Below are 19975 nucleotides of genomic sequence, written 5' to 3' on the forward strand. Positions count from 1 at the left end.
ACCATGACTGGTCACTCATGGCCGTTGCTGCCCCTCGATGACCATTAGCTGTTCCCGGGTGTCTTCCGCCGTTTTCCAGCTGTTTCCAGCTGTTTCCAGAAGTTTCCAGACGTTCTCCCGTCCCAAAATCCCCCTGTCGGCAGCGCCCGCCGCACCGCCGTAAAGCGGCGCGCCCTAACGTCGCAACTCCGCATGCCACACCGCCGTAAAGCGAGCACTCGCGACAGCATGGCGCCGCGCCGCTCGCCCCGGTGTATCCCATCACCCCCCGCGCGCCCGCTTTCTGCCTCGGTATATCCCAGCATCCCCCGCGGCGCCGCCATTCCCGGCAGCCCCCGCGCCGCCCTCAGCAGCCGCCGCCGCATCTCCGGTGAGTCCCGGGATCGCGGGAAGGGGCGGGGGGGGAATCCCACCGGGATCGGGATCACCGGGAAGGCCCCGGGATCCGCCGGGATCCGCCGGGACCGCCCTGAGCTCCGCTGCCGCCCGCAGGTCCCGGATCCCCCCGCGCCCCGCTGAGGAAATGGTGAGGGAACGGCTCCCCCCCCCCCCCCCCCCGGGCGGGAATGGAACCGGCCGGGCTCGGAGCGAACCCCGCCCCTCCCATCTCCCCCCCGCACCCCGCGCGAATGGAACCGGCCGGAGCTCCCAGTGCCGCCCAGTTCGGCCCAGTATGGCCCAGTATGGCCCAGTCCCCTCCCAGTTCATCCCAGTATGGCCCAGTCCCGTCCCAGTCCATCCCAGTCCCCTCCCAGTTCCTCCCAGTATGGCCCAGTGACCTCCCAGTCCATCCCAGTCCCCTCCCAGTTCCTCCCAGTATGGCCCAGTCCCCTCCCAGTCCATCCCAGTCCCCCCCAGTTCAGCCCAGTAACCTCCCAGTGCAATCCCAGTTCCCTCCAGTCCACCCCAGTATAAACCAGTTCCCTCCCAGTCCATCCCAGTATAAACCAGTTCCATCCCAGTGACCTCCCAGTTCATCCCAGTATGGCCCCAGTTCAGCCCAGTTAATCCCAGCATAGCCCAATCCCCTCCCAGTCCATCCCAGTTCCTCCCAGTATGGCCCAGTTTGATCCCAGGTCCCTCCCAGTTCCCTCCCAGTATAAACCAGTTACCCCAGACCCCCTCCCAATCCCTCCCAGTTCCCTCCCAGTTCATCCCAGTAACCCTGAACCCACTCCCAGTTCAGCCCAGTATGGCCCAGTTCGATCCCAGTCCCTCCCAGTTCATCCCAGTCCATCCCAGTATGGCCCAATCCAATCCCAGTTTATTCCAGTTCATCCCAGTATGGCCCAGTTCGATCCCAGGTCCCTCCCAGTCCATCCCAGTACAAACCAGTAACCCCACATCCCCTCCCAGTCCATCCCAGTAACTCCCAGTAACCCCAAATCCAATCCCAGTTCCTCCCAGTATGGCCCAGTTTGACCCCAGTTCATCCCAGTTCATCCCAGTTTGATCCCAGTACAAACCAGTTACCCCAAACCCCCTCCCAGTCTCTCCCAGTTCCCTCCCAGTTCATCCCAGTAACCCCGAATCCAATCCCAGTCCCTCCCAGTATGGCCCAGTTTGATCCCAGTTCCCTCCCAGTCCCTCCCAGTCCCTCCCAGTCCAAACCAGTTCCCTCCCAGTCCCTCCCAGTTTGATCCCAGTCCCTCCCAGTTCCCTCCCAGTTCCCTCCCAGTCCCTCCCAGTCCCTCCCAGTTCCCTCCCAGTCCCTCCCAGTTCCCTCCCAGTTCCCTCCCAGTCCCTCCCAGTTCCCTCCCAGTCCCTCCCAGTTCCCTCCCAGTTCCCTCCCAGTCCCTCCCAGTTCCCTCCCAGTCCCTCCCAGTCCCTCCCAGTTCCCTCCCAGTCCCTCCCAGTTCCCTCCCAGTTTGATCCCAGTCCCTCCCAGTTCCCTCCCAGTTCCCTCCCAGTTCCCTCCCAGTTCCCTCCCAGTCCCTCCCAGTCCCCTCCCAGTCCCCTCCCAGTCCAAACCAGTCCCTCCCAGTTCCCTCCCAGTCCCTCCCAGTCCCCTCCCAGTCCCTCCCAGTCCCTCCCAGTCCCTCCCAGTTCCCTCCCAGTTCCCTCCCAGTTCCCTCCCAGTCCCTCCCAGTTCCCTCCCAGTCCATCCCAGTCCATCCCAGTCCCTCCCAGTTCATCCCAGTATGGCCCAATCCAATCCCAGTTTATTCCAGTTCATCCCAGTATGGCCCAGTTCGATCCCAGGTCCCTCCCAGTCCATCCCAGTACAAACCAGTAACCCCACATCCCCTCCCAGTCCATCCCAGTAACTCCCATAACCCCAAATCCAATCCCAGTTCCTCCCAGTATGGCCCAGTTTGACCCCAGTTCCCTCCCAGTCCAGTCCCAGTTCATCCCAGTTTGATCCCAGTTCCCTCCCAGTATAAACCAGTTACCCCAAACCCCCTCCCAATCCCTCCCAGTTCCCTCCCAGTTCATCCCAGTAACCCCGAATCCAATCCCAGTCCCTCCCAGTATGGCCCAGTTTGATCCCAGTCCCTCCTAGTCCTCTCCCAGTCCAAACCAGTTCCCTCCCAGTCCCTCCCAGTTTGATCCCAGTCCCCTCCCAGTTCCCTCCCAGTCCCCTCCCAGTCCCTCCCAGTCCCCCCCAGCCCCTCCCAGTCCCTCCCAGTCCCTCCCAGTCCCTCCCAGTTCCCTCCCAGTCCCCTCCCAGTTCCCTCCCAGTCCCTCCCAGTTCCCTCCCAGTTCCCTCCCAGTTCCCTCCCAGTTCCCTCCCAGTCCCCCCCAGTCCATCCCAGTCCCCCCCAGTCCATCCCAGTCCCTCCCAGTTCCCTCCCAGTTCCCTCCCAGTCCCTCCCAGTCTCTCCCAGTCCCTCCCAGTCCCTCCCAGTCCCTCCCAGTTTGATCCCAGTCCATCCCAGTCCCTCCCAGTTCCCTCCCAGTCCCTCCCAGTCCATCCCAGTCCCTCCCAGTCCCTCCCAGTTCGATCCCAGTTCCCTCCCAGTTCCTCCCAGTTCATCCCAGTTTGATCCCAGTTCCCTCCCAGTCCCTCCCAGTCCATCCCAGTTCCCTCCCAGTCCATCCCAGTTCCCTCCCAGTCCATCCCAGTCCCTCCCAGTTCCCTCCCAGTTCCCTCCCAGTCCCTCCCAGTCCCTCCCAGTCCCTCCCAGTCCCTCCCAGTCCATCCCAGTCCCCCCCAGTTCCCTCCCAGTCCGTCCCAGTCCATCCCAGTTCCCTCCCAGTTCCCTCCCAGTTCCCTCCCAGTTCCCTCCCAGTCCATCCCAGTCCCTCCCAGTCCATCCCAGTCCCTCCCAGTCCCCCCCAGTCCATCCCAGTTCCCTCCCAGTCCCCTCCCAGTCCAAACCAGTTCCCTCCCAGTCCCTCCCAGTTTGATCCCAGTCCCTCCCAGTTCCCTCCCAGTCCCTCCCAGTTCCCTCCCAGTCCCTCCCAGCCCCTCCCAGTCCCTCCCAGTACAAACCAGTTCCTCCCAGCACGGGCGGCTCAAGCTCCGCCCCCCGGACTCCGCCCGGCGCCGGCAGCGGGAGGAGAAACTGAGGCAGTACCGGGAGGCCATGGACGCCTTACTGGGGGTACTGGTTTGTACTGGGAGGGACTGGGGAGGGCTGGGGGGGGCTGGGAGGGAACTGGGAGGGACTGGTTTGTACTGGTTTGTACTGGGAGGGAACTGGGAGGGACTGGGAGGGAACTGGGAGGGACTGGGAGGGAACTGGGGGGGACTGGGAGGGACTGGGAGGGGCTGGGAGGGACTGGGAGAGACTGGGATCAAACTGGGAGGGAACTGGGAGGGAGTTTGGGGGTTACTGGTTTATACTGGGAGGGACTGGGATGGACTGGGAGGGAACTGGGAGGGACTGGGGGGGACTGGGAGGGACTGGGATGGACTGGGAGGGGACTGGGAGGGGACTGGGAGGGACTGGGATGGACTGGGAGGGGACTGGGAGGGACTGGGAGGGACTGGGAGGGAACTGGGATGGACTGGGAGGGACTGGGAGGGGGTTTGGGTTAACTGGTTTATACTGGGAGGGAACTGGGATCAAACTGGGAGGGGACTGGGAGTTACTGGGACATTAGTGGGATGAACTGGGATGGACTGGGATGGGGTTTGGGGTTACTGGTTTATACTGGGAGGGGACTGGGAGGGGATTTGGGGTTACTGGGAGGGAACTAGGAGAGAACTGGTTTATACTGGGAGGGACTGGGAGGAACTGGGGGCTTACTGGTTTATACTGGGAGGGACTGGGAGGGGCTTGGGGTTTACTGGTTCATACCGGTTCATACTGGTTTGTACTGGTTTATACTGGTTTATACTGGTTTATACTGGGACCCACCTGTCCAGCAGGGGGCGCCACCCACCCAGGTGCTATCCCTGACTGCAACTGGGAATTCCCAGGTTTATACTGGTTTATACTGGGATTTACCGGTCCATACTGGTTTATACTGGTCCATACCGGTCCATACTGGTTTATACTGGTTTATACTGGTCTGCAGGGCGCGCCCCCCGCCCAGGTGCTGTCCCTGACGGGTTCGATCCTGGCAGCCAATCCCGACGTGGGCACCTGCTGGAACCTGCGGCGCCGGGCACTGGGAGCACTGGGAGGCGACTGGTTTGTACTGGTTTATACTGGTTTATACTGGTTTATACTGGTTTGGACCGGGAGGGCGCCGGTTTGGACCGGGAGGGCACCGGGAGGGGTCTGGAGGGGGGAGGAAAGGGTTAAAAGGGAGGTGGGGGTTACTGGGTTGTACTGGGAGGGCACTGGTTTGTACTGGTTTGTACTGGTTTGTACTGGTTTGTACTGGTTTATACTGGGAGGGCACTGGGAAGGGTTAAAGGGGGGCTGGGGGAGCCCTCACTGGTCTGTACTGGTTTATACTGGTCTGTACTGGTTTATAATTCCTTACCTTCTACTGGTTTATACTGGTTTATACTGGTTTTTACTGGTTTTTACTGGTTTATACTGGTTTTTACTGGGTTTTACTGGTTTTTACCCATTTTTACCACCTGTACCGGTTTATACCAGTCTATACTGGTCCATACTGGTTTCTACTGGTCTGTAATGCTCTCTACCAGTTGGCCTTATACTGGTTTAAACTGGTTTAAACTGGTTTATACTGGTTTATACTGGTTTTATTGATTTTTTAATGGTTTTTTCCTTTTCTTACTGGTTTTTACCACCTGTACTGGTCCATACTGGTTTATACTGGTTTATACTGGTCCATACTGGTTTATACTGGTCTAGACTGGTCTAGACTGGTTTTTCTTATGGGTTTTTTGCTGGTTTATACTGGTTTATACTGGTTTTTCCTCTTTTTTACCTCATATACTGGTTTATACTGGTCCAGACTGGTTTATACTGGTCCATACTGGTTTGTACTGGTTTGTACTGGTCCATACTGGTTTGTACTGGTTTATACTGGTCCATACTGGTTTATACTGGTCTGTACTGGTCTATAATAGTCTCTATGGGTTTATCTTACACTGGCTCTTACTGGTTCTTACTGGTTCTTACTGTTTTTTGCCATTTTTTCTGGTTTTTACCACTTATACTGGTTTATACTGGTTTGTACTGGTCCATACTGGTTTATACTGGTCCAGACTGGTTTGTACTGGTTTATACTGGTCCAGACTGGTTTATACTGGTCTGTACTGGTCTATAATAGTCTCAATGGGTTTATCTTACACTGGTTCTTACTGGTTTTTACTGGTTTTTGCTGGTTTTTTTCCTGTTTTTTACTACTTATACTGGTTTATACTGGTTCATATTGGTTTGTACTGGTTTATACTGGTTTAGACTGGTTTATACTGGTTTGTACTGGTCTATAATAGTCTCTATGGGTTTATCTTACACTGGTTCTTACTGGTTTTTACTGGTTCTTACTGGTTTTTGCCGGTTTTTTCTGGTTTTTACCACTTATACTGGTTTGTACTGGTTTGTACTGGTTTGTATTGGTTTATACTGGTTTGTACTGGTTTATACTGGTCCAGACTGGTTTATACTGGTCTATAATAGTCTCTATGGGTTTATCTTACACTGGTTCTTACTGGTTTTTACTGGTTTTTACTGGTTCTTACTGGTTTTTGCCGTTTTTTTCTGGTTTTTACCACTTATACTGGTTTGTACTGGTCCATACTGGTTTATACTGGTCCAGACTGGTTTATACTGGTTTGTACTGGTCTATAATAGTCTCTGTGGTTTTATCTTACACTGGTTCTTACTGGTTCTTACTGGTTTTTACTGTTTTTTTCTGTTTTTTTCTGGTTTTTACCACTTATACTGGTTTGTACTGGTTTGTACTGGTCCAGACTGGTTTATACTGGTCTGTACTGGTCTATAATAGTCTCTATGGGTTTATCTTACACTGGTTCTTACTGGTTTTTACTGGTTTTTACTGGTTTTTTGTGGTTTTTACCACTTATACTGGTCCATACTGGTTTATACTGGTTCAGACTGGTCCATACTGGTCCAGACTGGTTTATACTGGTCTGTACTGGTCTATAATAGTTTCTATGGGTTTATCTTACACTGGTTCTTACTGGTTTTTACTGGTTTTTTCTGTTTTTTTCTGGTTTTTACCACTTATACTGGTTTATACTGGTTTGTACTGGTCCATACTGGTCCATATTGGTCCATACTGGTTTGTACTGGTTTCAGGGTGCCCTCGGAGCTGTCCTTCGTGGGGCAGTGCCTGGGGGTGAACCCCAAATCCTACGGGGCGTGGCACCACCGGGGCTGGGTGCTGAGCCACGCCCCAGCGCCCCCTGCTGGCCGGGAGGACCTGGCGCTGTGCGAGCGCCTGCTGGCGGCCGACCCCCGCAACTGTGAGTACTGGTTTATACTGGTTTATACTGGGATGGGGTCCTAGGGGTGCTGGGGGTCACTGGTTTGTACTGGTTTGTACTGGGAGGCTGTGTGTGAGCGCCCCCTGCTGGCCGGGAGGACCTGGCGCTGTGCGAGCGCCTGCTGGCGGCCGACCCCCGCAACTGTGAGTACTGGTTTATACTGGTTTATACTGGTTTATACTGGAATGGGGTCCTGGGGGTGCTGGGGTCACTGGTTTGTACTGGTTTGTACTGGGAGAGGGAATGGGGGCTGTGTGTGAGCGCCCCCTGCTGGCTGGGAGGACTTGGTGGCCCACTGTGAGTTATACTGGTTTGTACTGGTTTATACTGGGATGGGGTGCTGAGGGTCACTGGTTTGAACTGGGATGGGGTGCTGGGGGTGCTGGGGTCACTGGTTTGTACTGGTTTGTACTGGGAGAGGGAGTGGAGGCTGTGTGTGAGCGCCCCCTGCTGGCCGGGAGGACCTGGCGCTGTGCGAGCGCCTGCTGGCGGCCGACCCCCGCAACTGTGAGTACTGGTTTATACTGGTTTATACTGGTTTATACTGGGATGGGGTGCTGAGGGTGCTGGGGTCACTGGTTTGTACTGGTTTGTACTGGGTTATACTGGTTTGTACTGGGTTGTACTGGGAGAGGGAATGGAGGCTGTGTGTGAGCGCCCCCTGCTGGCCGGGAGGACTTGGTGGCTCACTGTGAGTTATACTGGTTTGTACTGGTTTATACTGGGATGGGGTGCTGGGAGTCACTGAGTTATACTGGGTTATACTGGGATGGGGTGCTGAGGGTGCTGGGATAGGGCTGGGGTCACTGGTTTGTACTGGTTTATACTGGGAGAGGGAGTGGAGGCTGTGTGTGAGCGCCCCCTGCTGGCCGGGAGGACCTGGTGGCTCACTGTGAGTTATACTGGTTTGTACTGGTTTATACTGGGATGGGGTGCTGGGGGTGACTGGGTTATCCTGGTTTATACTGGGATGGGGTGCTGAGGGTGCTGCGATAGGGCTGGGGTCACTGGTTTGTACTGGTTTGTACTGGGAGAGGGAATGGGAGTGTGTGTGAGCGCCCCCTGCTGGCTGGGAGGACCTGGTGGCCCACTGTGAGTTATACTGGTTTATACTGGTTTATACTGGGATGGGGTGCTGGGGGTTACTGGGTTATACTGGTTTATACTGGGATGGGGTGCTGGGGGTGCTGGGGTCACTGGTTTGTACTGGTTTGTACTGGTTTGTACTGGGAGAGGAAATGGAGGTTCTGTATGAGCGCCCCCTGCTGGCCAGGAGGACCTGGTGGCCCACTGTGAGTTATACTGGTTTGTACTGGTTTATACTGGGATGGGGTGCTGGGGATCACTGGTTTATACTGGGATGAACTGGGATGGGGTGCTGGCAGTGCTGGGGGTTACTGGTTTGTACTGGTTTGTACTGGGAGAGGGAATGGAGGCTCTGTGTGAGCGCCCCCTGCTGGCCGGGAGGACCTGGTGGCTCACTGTGAGTTATACTGGTTTGTACTGGTTTATAGTGGGATGGGGTTCTTGGGAGTTACTGGGTTATACTGGTTTATACTGGGATGGGGTGCTGGGGGTCACTGGTTTATACTGGATTATACTGGGAGGGAGCTCAGGGACTCTTGGGACCCCCTGGGGGTGACTCCAGGTTGTGCTGGCCTTACTGGTTTATACTGGGATGGGCCTGGGATGTTCTGGGCTTACTGGTTTATACTGGGAGCTGCTGCTCGAATCCTCAGGGGCTCAGGGCAGCTCCCAGTCCTTACTGGTTTGTACTGGTGCCCTCCCAGTATAAACCTGGGAGCCCCTAGACCGCAGTGGGAGTGGGTTGGGATGCACGAACCCTTACTGGTTTATACTGGGAGCTGCTGCTACGAGCCTCAGGGGCTCGCGGGTGGTTCCCAGTCCTTACTGGTTTGTACTGGTGCCCTCCCAGTATGAACCTGGGAGCCCCTAGACCGCACTGGGAGTGGGTTGGGGTGCACGAACCCTTACTGGTTTATACTGGGATGGGCCTGGGATGTACTGGGCTTACTGGTTTATACTGGGAGCTGCTGCTACGAGCCTCAGGGGCTCGTGGGCGGCTCCCAGTCCTTACTGGTTTGTACTGGTGCGCTCCCAGTATAAACCTGGTGAACCCAAGAGCCCCTAGACCGCACTGGGAGTGGGTTGGGGTGCACGAACCCTTACTGGTTTATACTGGGATGGGCCTGGGATGTACTGGCCTTACTGGTTTATACTGGGAGCTGCTGCTCGAATCCTCAGGGGCTCGCAGGCGGTTCCCAGTCCTTACTGGTTTGTACTGGTGCCCTCCCAGTATAAACCTGGGAGCCCCTAGACCGCACTGGGAGTGGGTTGGGGTGCACGAACCCTTACTGGTTTATACTGGGAGCTGCTGCCACGAGCCTCAGTGGCTCGCGGGCGGTTCCCAGTCCTTACTGGTTTGTACTGGTGCCCTCCCAGTATGAACCTGGTGAACCCAAGAGCCCCTAGACCGCACTGGGAGTGGGTTGGGGTGCACGAACCCTTACTGGTTTATACTGGGATGGGCCTGGAATGTACTGGGCTTACTGGTTTATACTGGGAGCTGCTGCTCTGAGCCTCAGGGGCTCGTGGGCGGCTCCCAGTCCTTACTGGTTTGTACTGGTGTGCTCCCAGTATTAACCTGGTGAACCCAAGAGCCCCTAGACCGCACTGGGAGTGGGTTGGGGCGCACGAACCCTTACTGGTTTATACTGGGAGCTGCTGCTACGAGCCTCAGGGGCTGGCGGGCGGTTCCCAGTCCTTACTGGTTTGTACTGGTGCCCTCCCAGTATGAACCTAGGAGCCCCTAGACCGCACTGGGAGTGGGTTGGGGGTGCACGAACCCTTACTGGTTTATACTGGGATGGGCCTGGGATGTTCTGGGCTTACTGGTTTATACTGGGAGCTGCTGCTCGAATCCTCAGGGGCTCGCAGGCAGCTCCCAGTCCTTACTGGTTTGTACTGGTGCGCTCCCAGTATAAACCTGGGAGCCCCTAGACCGCAGTGGGAGTGGGTCGGGGTGCACAAACCCTTACTGGTTTATACTGGGAGCTGCTGCCACGAGCCTCAGGGGTTCAGGGGCGGCTCCCAGTCCTTACTGGTTTGTACTGGTGTGCTCCCTGTATAAACCTGGTGAGCCTGGGAGCCCCTAGACCGCACTGGGAGTGGGTTGGGGTGCACGAACCCTTACTGGTTTATACTGGGAGCTGCTGCTACGAGCCTCAGGGGCTCGCGGGCGGTTCCCAGTCCTTACTGGTTTGTACTGGTGCCCTCCCAGTCCACGCCTGGGAGCACCGGCGGGCTCTGGTGGCCGGCCAGGACCCCCAGGCCGAGCTGGCCTTCGCCGGGACCCTGCTGAGCCGCGACTTCTCCAACTTCTCGGCCTGGCACCACCGGCTGCGGCTGCTGGCGCCCGCCCGGGGCCGAGGGCAGGGCCAGGCCGGGGCGCTGCCCCCCGAGAGGCTGAAGGAAGGTGAGGGGATCCCCGGGAAAAGGGTCTGAAATTGGGGAAATCTCCCCAAAAATTGGCGGAGGGTTTCGGGGTGGGTGGGTAGACCTGGTGTCCCTAAAGCCACGTTGGGGTTAATGGGGTAGACCTGGTGTCCCTACATTCCCATTGAGTTCAATGGGGTAGACCTGGTGTCCCTAAATCCCCATCGAGTTCAATGGGGTAGACCTGGTGTCCCTAAATCCTCATCGAGTTCAATGGGGTAGACCTGGTGTCCCTAAAGCCACGTTGGGGTCAATGGGGTAGGCCTGGTGTCCCTACATTCCCATTGCCTTGAATGGGGTAGACCTGGTGTCCAAGTTTTCCCATTGCCCTGAATGGGGTAGACCTGGTGTCCAAGATTCCCCATTGACTTCAGTGGGGTTGACCTGGTGTCCCTAAATCATTCCTCTTAATGGGTAGACCTGGTGTCTCTAAAATTCCCATTGCCTTGAATGGGGTAGACCTGGTGTCCCTAAATTCCCATTGACTATAATGGGGTAGACCTGCTGTCCAAATTTCCCCATTGCCTTGAATGGGGTAGACCTGGTGTCTCTAAAATTCCCATTGACTATAATGGGGTAGACCTGGTGTCCCTCAATTCCCATTGACTATAATGGGGTAGACCTGCTGTCCAAATTTCCCCATTGACTTCCATGGGTAGACCTGGTGTCCCTAAATCCCCTTTGACTTCCATTGGTAGACCTGGTGTCCCTAAATCTTCATTCATTTTAATGGATAGACCTGGTGTCCCTAAATCCTCATTGACTTCAATGGGGTAGACCTGGTGTCCCTAAATCCCCATTGACTATAATTGGGTAGACCTGATGTCTCAAATTCCCCATTGACTTTAATGGAGGTAGACCTGATGTCTCAAATTCCCCATAGACTATAATGGGGTAGACCTGGTGTCTCTAAATCTCCATTGACTTTAATGGGGTAGACCTGGTGTCTCTACAATCCCCATTGACTTCAATGGGGTAGACCTGGTGTCCCAAATTCTCCATTGCCTTTAATGGGGTAGACCTGGTGTCCTTACAATCATTGCTTTCACTGTGTAAGACCTGACCTCCCACACACCTGGATGCCCCCACTGAGAGATTTTGGGGTGCCCCCCTGACATCCTGGGGTGCTCCTTCTGCCCCCCTGAGATTTTGGGGTGCCCCCTTTGATCCCCCCTAGAGCTGGAGCTGGTGCAGAACGCCGTGTTCACCGACCCCACGGACCAAAGCGCCTGGGTGTACCTGCGCTGCATCCTCTCCCGAGGTAACCCAGGCTTCCCTCCCACCCTTGGGGCTCTCACCTGGAGTTCTGGGGTGCCCCCTGAACGTTGGGGTGCCCCCTGAATGTTGGGGTATCCCCTGACAGCACCCCCGCCTCCGAGGGTCATCTGTGTCCACGTGGACCGTGAGGATGCGACGCTGGCCGTCATCTTCTCCCGGCCTGTCAAGGTGAGTGGGGACCCCAAAATCACCTGGGGACCCCCAAAATCTGGTGGTAAAAGTAAACCTGGTTTACTTTGACTGGGTAGACCTGGTGTCCCATTTATCCCATTGACTTAAATGGGGATAGACCCAGTGTTCTTAAATCCCCATTGGTTTTAATGGGATAGAACTGGTGTCCCATTTGTCCTTCATTCCAGTCAGCTCTCCCAGTGCTCCCAGTTTGCCCAGTTTCCTCCTTTCCTCCCTCCCAGTGCTTCCAGATCCCCGCCAGTGGTTCTGTTTCTTCTCCCAGTGCTTCTTAGCTCTTTCCAGTGCTCCCAGTATAACCAGTAACCCTTCCTGATCAAGCCTTTTTAATGGATAAACCTGGTGTCCCTGAATTCACATTGACCTTAATGGGGGTAGACTTGTTGTCCCTAAGTCCCCATTTCCTTTAATGGGTAGACCTGGTGTCCCAAAATCTCCACTGACTTTAAGGGGGGATAGACCTGGTGTCCTGAAATCCCCATTGACTTTAATGGATAAACCTGGTGTCCCTAAATCCCCATTTTGAGTGGGGGTAGACCTGGTGTTCTTAAATCCCCATTGGTTTTAATGGGGGCAGACCAGGCTTCCCTAAATCCCCATTGACTTCAATGGGGTAGACCTGGTGTCCCTTAATCCCCATTGGTTTCAATGGGGGTAGACCTGGTGCCTCTAAAACCTTGAGGCCTTCAATGGGTAAACCTGGTGTCTGTTATTCCCCACTGACTTTAATGGGGGTAGACCTGGTGTCCCTAAATCCCCTTGGGTTTTAATAGGGGCACACCTGAGGTCTCTGAATCCCCTTCAATTCAATGGGGGTAGACCTGGTGTCCTTGACATCCCCATTGATTTGAATGGATTAGACCTGGTGTCCCAGAATTCCCTTTGGTTTTTATGGGGTAGACCTGGTGTCCCTAAACCCGCATTCACTTTAATGGATAGACCTGTTGTCCCTGAATCCCCATTGACTTCAATAGGTAGACCTGTTGTCCCTGGATCCCCATTGACTCCAATGGGTAGACCTGTTGTCCCTAGAGCCCCATTGACTTTAATGGGTAGACCTGGTGTCTGTAAATCCCCATTCACTTCAATGGGGTAGACCTGGTGTCTGGTAATCCCCATTGACTTTAATAGGGGTAGACCTGGTGTCTGGGAATCCCCATTCACTTCAATGGAGGTAGACCTGTTGTCCCTGAATCCCCATTCACTTCAATGGGGCAGACCTGGTGTCTGGTAATCCCTGTTGACTTTAATAGGGGTAGACCTGGTGTCTGTGGATCCCCATTGACTTCAATGGGTAGACCTGGTGTCCCTAAATCCCCATTAACTTTAATGGGGGTAGACCTGATGTCCCTAAACCACCATTCACTTTAATGGGGGTAGACCTGCTGTCCCTGGATCCCCATTGACTTCAATGGGTAGACCTGTTGTCCCTGCATCCCCATTCACTTCAATGGGTAGACCTGTTGTCCCTGCATCCCCATTCACTTTAATAGGGGTAGAACTGGTGTCTGATAATCCCTATTGATTTCAATGGGGTAGACCTGGTGTCTGGTAATCCCCATTGACTTTAATAGGGGTAGACCTGGTGTCCCTGGATCCCCATTGACTTCAATGGGTAGACCTGTTGTCCCTGGATCCCCATTGACTTCAATGGGTAGACCTGGTGTCCCAGACATTTTAATGCTAAAAACTCCAATTTTGGGGCTGGAAATTCCCAATTTTTGATAGGAAAACACCCAAAACTTTGTTTCTTTTCCCCCCACAGGTGAACCCAGAGTGCCCAGAGCTGAGGGCGACCCTGGACGGCTCCGCCCTGGCCGGGGCGTGGCGCTCGGCGGAGGGGCGGCCCCGCCCCAGCCACACCTGGGTATCCTCCCCCTGAAGGCAGGAGGGCGGGGTCGGGGTGGGCGTGGCTCGGGGGTGGGCGTGGCCACCACACCCGGCACACCTTGACGGGTGACATCAGCTCTGCGACCTCCCCGCCCCGCCCACTGAGAGCCCCGCCCACCTGGAGGTCACCTGGGTGCCTGACTCCGCCCTCCACGAGGTGACGCTGCTGCCAGGTGAGGCCACGCCCCCTCTGTCCCCTCCCACTTCCGGCCACGCCCTTTCCGACCTGACCACGCCCTTTTCTCTCCCAGGTGAGGCCGAGGCTTGGTGGCAAGAGCCAATCGTGGAGAGGGAGCTGTTCTGGTAAGCCACGCCCATTATTCCACAAGCCACGCCCCTTTGCTTAAGCCCCACCCACATTGAGCTGCCATTCGCTCTATGTGGATAAAGCCACGCCCCTCCTTAAGCCACACCCACCTGACACTTCTCTTTGACCCTATATGGGAACAAGCCACGCCCTCTTATCCAAAGCCACACCCTTCACACCCAAACCACGCCCCTTAATTAAGCCACGCCCACCCCAGCTGTCATTTATCCCCCTGGGTTTGAGCCACGCCCACCCAACACCTTCTGCAGTTAAGCCACGCCCCTTTGTCAGCAAACCCCGCCCCTTTCTCAGCTGTTGGCCCCGCCCCCAGGCCAGAGCTGGGCGTGGCCGACGCTCAGGTGCTGCAGGAGCAGGTGCAGGTGTGCCAGGAGCTGCTGGAACTCGAGCCCCAGAGCCGAGGTGAGAGCCTGAAAAACACCCCAAAAACACCCAAAAACACCCAAAAATGAACCCAAAAAATGCCCCAAAACCAACCCCAAAAATGCCCCCAAAACAGCCCCAAAATACCCCAAAAATCGTCCCAAAACCACCCCAAAATACCCCAAAAAACACCCAAAACCACCCCCAAAATACCCCAAAAAACGTCCCAAAAACACCCAAAAGGCCTCAAAAAACATCCCAAAACCACCCTCAAAATACCAAAAAAAAAGTCCCAAAACCACTCCCAAAATACCCCAAAAATGCCCCAAAATGCCCCAAAAAACCACCCCCAAAATGCCCCCAAAAATGTCCCAAAACCACCCCCAAAATACCCCAAAAAACCTCATGAAACCAATCCCAGATAAACCCCAAAATACCCCAAAAATACCCCAAAAAATACCCCAAAAAAGTCCCAAAACCACCCCCAAAATACCCCAAAAATGTCCCAAAAACGTCCCCAAATACCCCAAAAAACACCCAAAACCACCCCAAATGCCCCAAAAATCACCCAAAATCACCCCAAAAATAACCCAAAAAAACCCCTAAAACCACCCCCAAAATGCCCCCAAAATACCCCAAAAAACACCCGAAACCACCCCAAAAATACCACAAAAAATGTCCCAAAACCACCCTGAAAATACCCCAAAAAACGTCCTAAAACCACCCCTAAATACCCCAAAAAAACACCCGAAACCACCCTAAAAATCCCCCCAAAAACGCCCCAAAGGCACCCCCAAAATATCCCCAAAAAACACCCAAAACCACCCAAAACCACCCCAAAATACCCCAAAAACTGTCCCAAAACCAGCCCTAAAATACCCCAAAAAACCACCTAAAAATACCCCCAAAATGTCCCAAAAAAGTCCCAAAACCACCCCCAAATACCCCATAAAACATCCCAAAACCACCCCCAAAATGCCCTAAAACCGCCCCAAACCACCCCCAAAATACCCCAAAATACCCCAAAAATGCCCCAAAAACACCCCCAAAATGCCCCAAAAAAAGTCCCCGAAAATATCCCCAAAATACCCTAAAAACCCCAAAAACACCCTAAAATATGCCAAAAAACACCCAAAATGCCCCCAAAGAGTCCCCAAACCACCCCCAAAATACCCAAAAAATGCCCCCCAAAATACCCCAAAAAAACCCCAAAACCACTCCCAAAATGCCCCAAAAAATCGCCCCAAACCCATCCCAGATAAACCCCAAAATCCCCCAGAAAATGCCCCAAAAACACCCCAAAGTCACCCTGGAATTATCCCAAAAACCCCCTGAAAATGCCCCCAAAACCACCCCAAAAACACCCCAAAAATACCCCAAAAACACCCCAAAACCCACCCCAAAAATACCCCAAAACCACCCCAAAAATACCCCAAAACCACCCCAAAATTACCCCAAAATTACCCCAAAAATACCCTAAAATTCCCCCCCAATCACCCCTAAAATACCCTGAAACTACCCCCAAAAAAACCCTAAAAACACCCCAAAACCACCACAAAATATCCCAAAAACAGCCCCAAAAACACCCCAAAAACACCCCCAAAAAACAGCCCCAGAAAAACCCCAAAACCACCCCAAAAATACCCCAAAAACCACCCCAAAAACAGCCCAAAAATACCCCAAAAACATCCCAAAACCCACCCCAAAAAATACCCAAAACCACCACAAAATATCCCAAAAACAGCTCCAAAAATCTCCCCAAAAATGACCCCAAAAATACCCCAAAAACACCAAAAAAATACCCCCAAAATACCCCAAACACCACCCCCAAAATGCCCCAAAAATACCCCCAAAAACACCCCTAAAATGCCCAAAATTCCCCCAAAAAACCCCCCCAAAATACCCCAAAAATACCCAAAACCCACCCCTAAAATGCCCCCAAAACAGCCCAAAACTGCCCCAAAAAACACCCCCAAAAATACCCCAAAAATGCCCCAAAAATGCCTCAAAATACTCCAAAAAAACCCCCAAAAAATGCCCCAAAAATACCCAAAAAATACCCCCAAAATGCCTCAAAACCACCCCAAAAATACCAAAAAAAATGCCCAAAAAATGCCCCCAAAAACAGCCCCAAACCACCCCAAAAATACCCCAAAACCTCCCCAAATCTGCAGCAAAACCACCCCAAAACTGCCCCCAAAAATACCCCAAAACCACCCCAAAAATACCCCAAAAATGCCCCAAAACAACCCCAAAATATCCCCAAAACCACCCCAAAATACCCCAAAAATGCCCCAAAAGCACCCCAAAAATACACCAAAATCCCCACATCACCCCCAAAATCACCCCCAACCCTCCCCCCAAAATGCCCCAAACCCAACCCCAAAAACCCCAAAACTGCCCAGAAGGCCCCAAAATGCCCCAAACCCAACCCCAACCAGCCCCACCCCAATGCACTCAGAAACGACCCCAAACCACCCCAAAAACACAAAAATCACCCCAAAACATCCCTGGGACCGCCCCAAAAACACCCCAAAAATAACCCCAAAAACACCTCAAAAACACCCCAAAAATGCCTCAAAAATGACCCAAAAACACCTCAAAAATACCATTAAAAACACCCCAAAACCACCCCAAAAATACCCCAAAAATGACCCCAAAACCACCCTAAAAAACCCAAAAATACCCCAAAAATGACCCCAAAACACCCAAAAATCGCCCCAAAAATGACCCCAAAAATCCCCAAAATCACCCCAAAAATGACCCCAAAAACGCCTCAAAAAGACTTTAAAAATTCCCCCAAAACTCGCCAAAAATGCCCCAAAAATCACCCCCAAAATAACCCCAAAAATAACCCCAAAAATATCCAAAAAATACCCCCAAAATGACCCCAAAAATACCCCCAAAAATACCCCAAAACCACCCCAAAAATACCCCAAAACCACCCCAAAAATACCTAAAAAATACCCCAAAACCACCCCAAAAATACCCAAAAAATGCCCCAAAACCACCCCAAAAACACCCCAAAATTACCCCAATCACTCCTAAAATACCCTGAAACTACCCCCAAAAAAAACCCAAAAAACACCCCAAAACCACCCCAAAAATACCCCAAAAACAGCCCCAAAAATACCCAAAAATTCCCTCAAAACACCCCAAAAAACCCCCAAATACCTCCCCAAAAATGCCCCAAAAATACCCCAAAAATACCCCAAAAATGACCCAAAAACCCCAAAACCACCCCAAAAATGGCCCAAAAATGCCCCAAAAATGCCCCAAAAATGCCCCAAAAATGCCCCAAAAATGCCCCAAAAATACCCCAAAATGCCAAAAAAATACCCCAAAAATACCCCAAAAATGACACCACAAACTCCCCAAATATGCCCAAAAATGCCCCAAAAATACCCCCCCAAAAAAACCCCAAAATGCCCCAAAAATGCCCCAAAAAACCACCCCAAAAACGCCACAAAAAGCCCCAAAAAAGCCCCAAAAACACCCCAATAACCAACCCCAAAATGCCCCAAAAATACCCCAAAACCACCCCAAAAAACCCCCCACCAAAATGCCCCAAAGTGCCCCAAAATTATTGAGGGAAAAACCCCAGAAAGTCCCTGAGAACAGCCCCAAACCCCCCAAAAACCACCCCAAAAATCCACCCTAAAAACGGCCCCAAAACCACCCCCAGAGCAGCCCAAAATGGCCCAAAAATGCCCCAAAAACCACCCTGAAACCTGCCCCAAATACCCCAAAAATACCCCCCAAAATGCCCCCAAAATACCCCAAAGATGCCCCAAAAACACCCCAAAAGTACCCCAAAAAAACACCCCAAAAAGCCACAAAATGCCCAAAAATGCCCCAAAAACCAACCCCAAAATACCCCTAAAATGCCCCAAAAATGCCAAATACCCCCCCAAAAAAAACCCCAAAATGCCCCAAAACCACCCCAAAAATGACCCCAAAACCACCCCAAAAACCCCCAAAAATACCCCAAAAATGATGCCAAAAACGCCTCAAAAAGATTTTTAAAATTCCCCCAAACCACCCCAAAAATCACCCCAAAAATCACCCCAAAAATCACCCCAAAAACCCCAAAAATCACCCCAAAACCAGCCCCAAATCCTCCCCAAAAATACCCCAAACACAGCCCAGAAATTCCCCAAAAGCACCCCAAAAATGCCCCAAAAAACCACCCTAAAACCACCCCAAAAAGCCCCGAAACAGCCCAAAAATACCCAAAAAAACCCCTAAAACCACCCCCAAATACCCCAAAACACCAAAAAATTCCCCAAAACACCCCCTGAACCCAACCCCAAAACCCCCCAAAACCACCCCAAAAATGACCCCAAAATGCCCCAAAAAACCCCAAAACCGCCCCAAAAATGCCCCAAAAACCCCAAAACTGCCCAGAAGGCCCCAAAATGCCCCAAACCCAACCCCAACCAGCCCCACCCCAATGCACTCAGAAACGACCCCAAACCACCCCAAAACCACAAAAATCACCCCAAAACATCCCTGGGACCGCCCCAAAAACCACCCCAAAATAACCCCAAAAATAACCCAAAAACACCCCAAAAATGACCCCAAAAACACCCCAAAAACACCCCAAAAATACCCCAAAAATACCCCAAAAACACCCCAAAAATGCCCCAAAAATACCATAAAAATACCCCAAAAATACCATAAAAATATCCCAAAACCACCCCAAAAATGACCCCAAAAACACCTCAAAAACACCCCAAAAATACCCCAAAAATGACCCCAAAAATACCCCAAACCCACCCCAAATCCCAGGCCAGAAACACCCCAAAAATGCCCCAAAAATACCCCAAAAATACCCCAAAAATCACCCCAAAACAGCCCCAAAAACCTCCCCAAAAATACCCCAAACACAGCCCAGAAATCCCCCAAAACCACCCCAAAAATGCCCCAAAAATACCCCCAAAAACCACCCTAAAACACCCCAAAATGCCCTCAAAATAACCCAAAAATCCCCCCAAAATGCCCCAAAAAACCCCCAAATGCCCCAAAAATGCCTCTGAAAATATCCAAATAAAACACCCCAAAATACCCCAAAAATGCCCCAAAAATGCCCCAAAAAAACACCCTAAAACCAGCCCCAAATACCCCAAAAATTCAAAAAAAAAAAACCCAAAATACCCCAAAAATCCCCAAAAATTCCCAAAAAATCCACCCTAAAACCACCCCAAATACCCCCAAAATACCCCAAAAATGCCCCCAAGAAAACCCCAAAAATGCCCCCAAAAATGCCAAAAAAAACCCCAAAAATACCCCAAAAACCCCAAAAATCACCCCCAAAACAGCCCCAAAAACCTCCCCAAAAATACCCCAAACACAGCCCAAAAATTCCCCCAAAACCACCCCAAAAATTCCCCCAAAACCCCAAAAACCACCCCAAAAATGGCACCAAAACCACCCCAAAATGTCCCCAAAAATGCCCCAAAAATGCCCCAAAAATACCCCAAAAAATGCCCCAAAATGACCCAAAAACCGCCCCAAAACCACCCCAAAAACACCCCCAAAATACCCCAGAAAATGTCCCAAAAACATCCCTAAATACCCCAAAAAACCTCCCA

General features: G+C 52.7%; 1 protein-coding gene across 1 annotated transcript in view; it reads left to right on the forward strand.

Annotated features, from left to right (window-relative positions):
- Nucleotides 1–323: 323 nt before the first annotated feature.
- Nucleotides 324–19975, forward strand: part of RABGGTA (Rab geranylgeranyltransferase subunit alpha) — a 35710-nt gene continuing 16058 nt past the window's right edge. Inside the window, exons 1-12 of the mRNA XM_084224209.1 lie at nt 324–370; nt 493–526; nt 3450–3548; nt 4468–4583; nt 6633–6799; nt 10122–10316; nt 11514–11597; nt 11700–11782; nt 13569–13670; nt 13770–13866; nt 13945–13996; nt 14332–14420. Coding sequence (XP_084080335.1) covers nt 524–526; nt 3450–3548; nt 4468–4583; nt 6633–6799; nt 10122–10316; nt 11514–11597; nt 11700–11782; nt 13569–13670; nt 13770–13866; nt 13945–13996; nt 14332–14420 — 1087 coding nt within the window. The 5' untranslated portion in view covers nt 324–370; nt 493–523. The remainder of the gene's footprint in view (nt 371–492; nt 527–3449; nt 3549–4467; nt 4584–6632; nt 6800–10121; nt 10317–11513; nt 11598–11699; nt 11783–13568; nt 13671–13769; nt 13867–13944; nt 13997–14331; nt 14421–19975) is intronic.

Source organism: Fringilla coelebs, assembly GCF_963513975.1.
Source record: "Fringilla coelebs genome assembly, chromosome: 34".
NCBI classification, from domain to species: domain Eukaryota; kingdom Metazoa; phylum Chordata; class Aves; order Passeriformes; family Fringillidae; genus Fringilla; species Fringilla coelebs.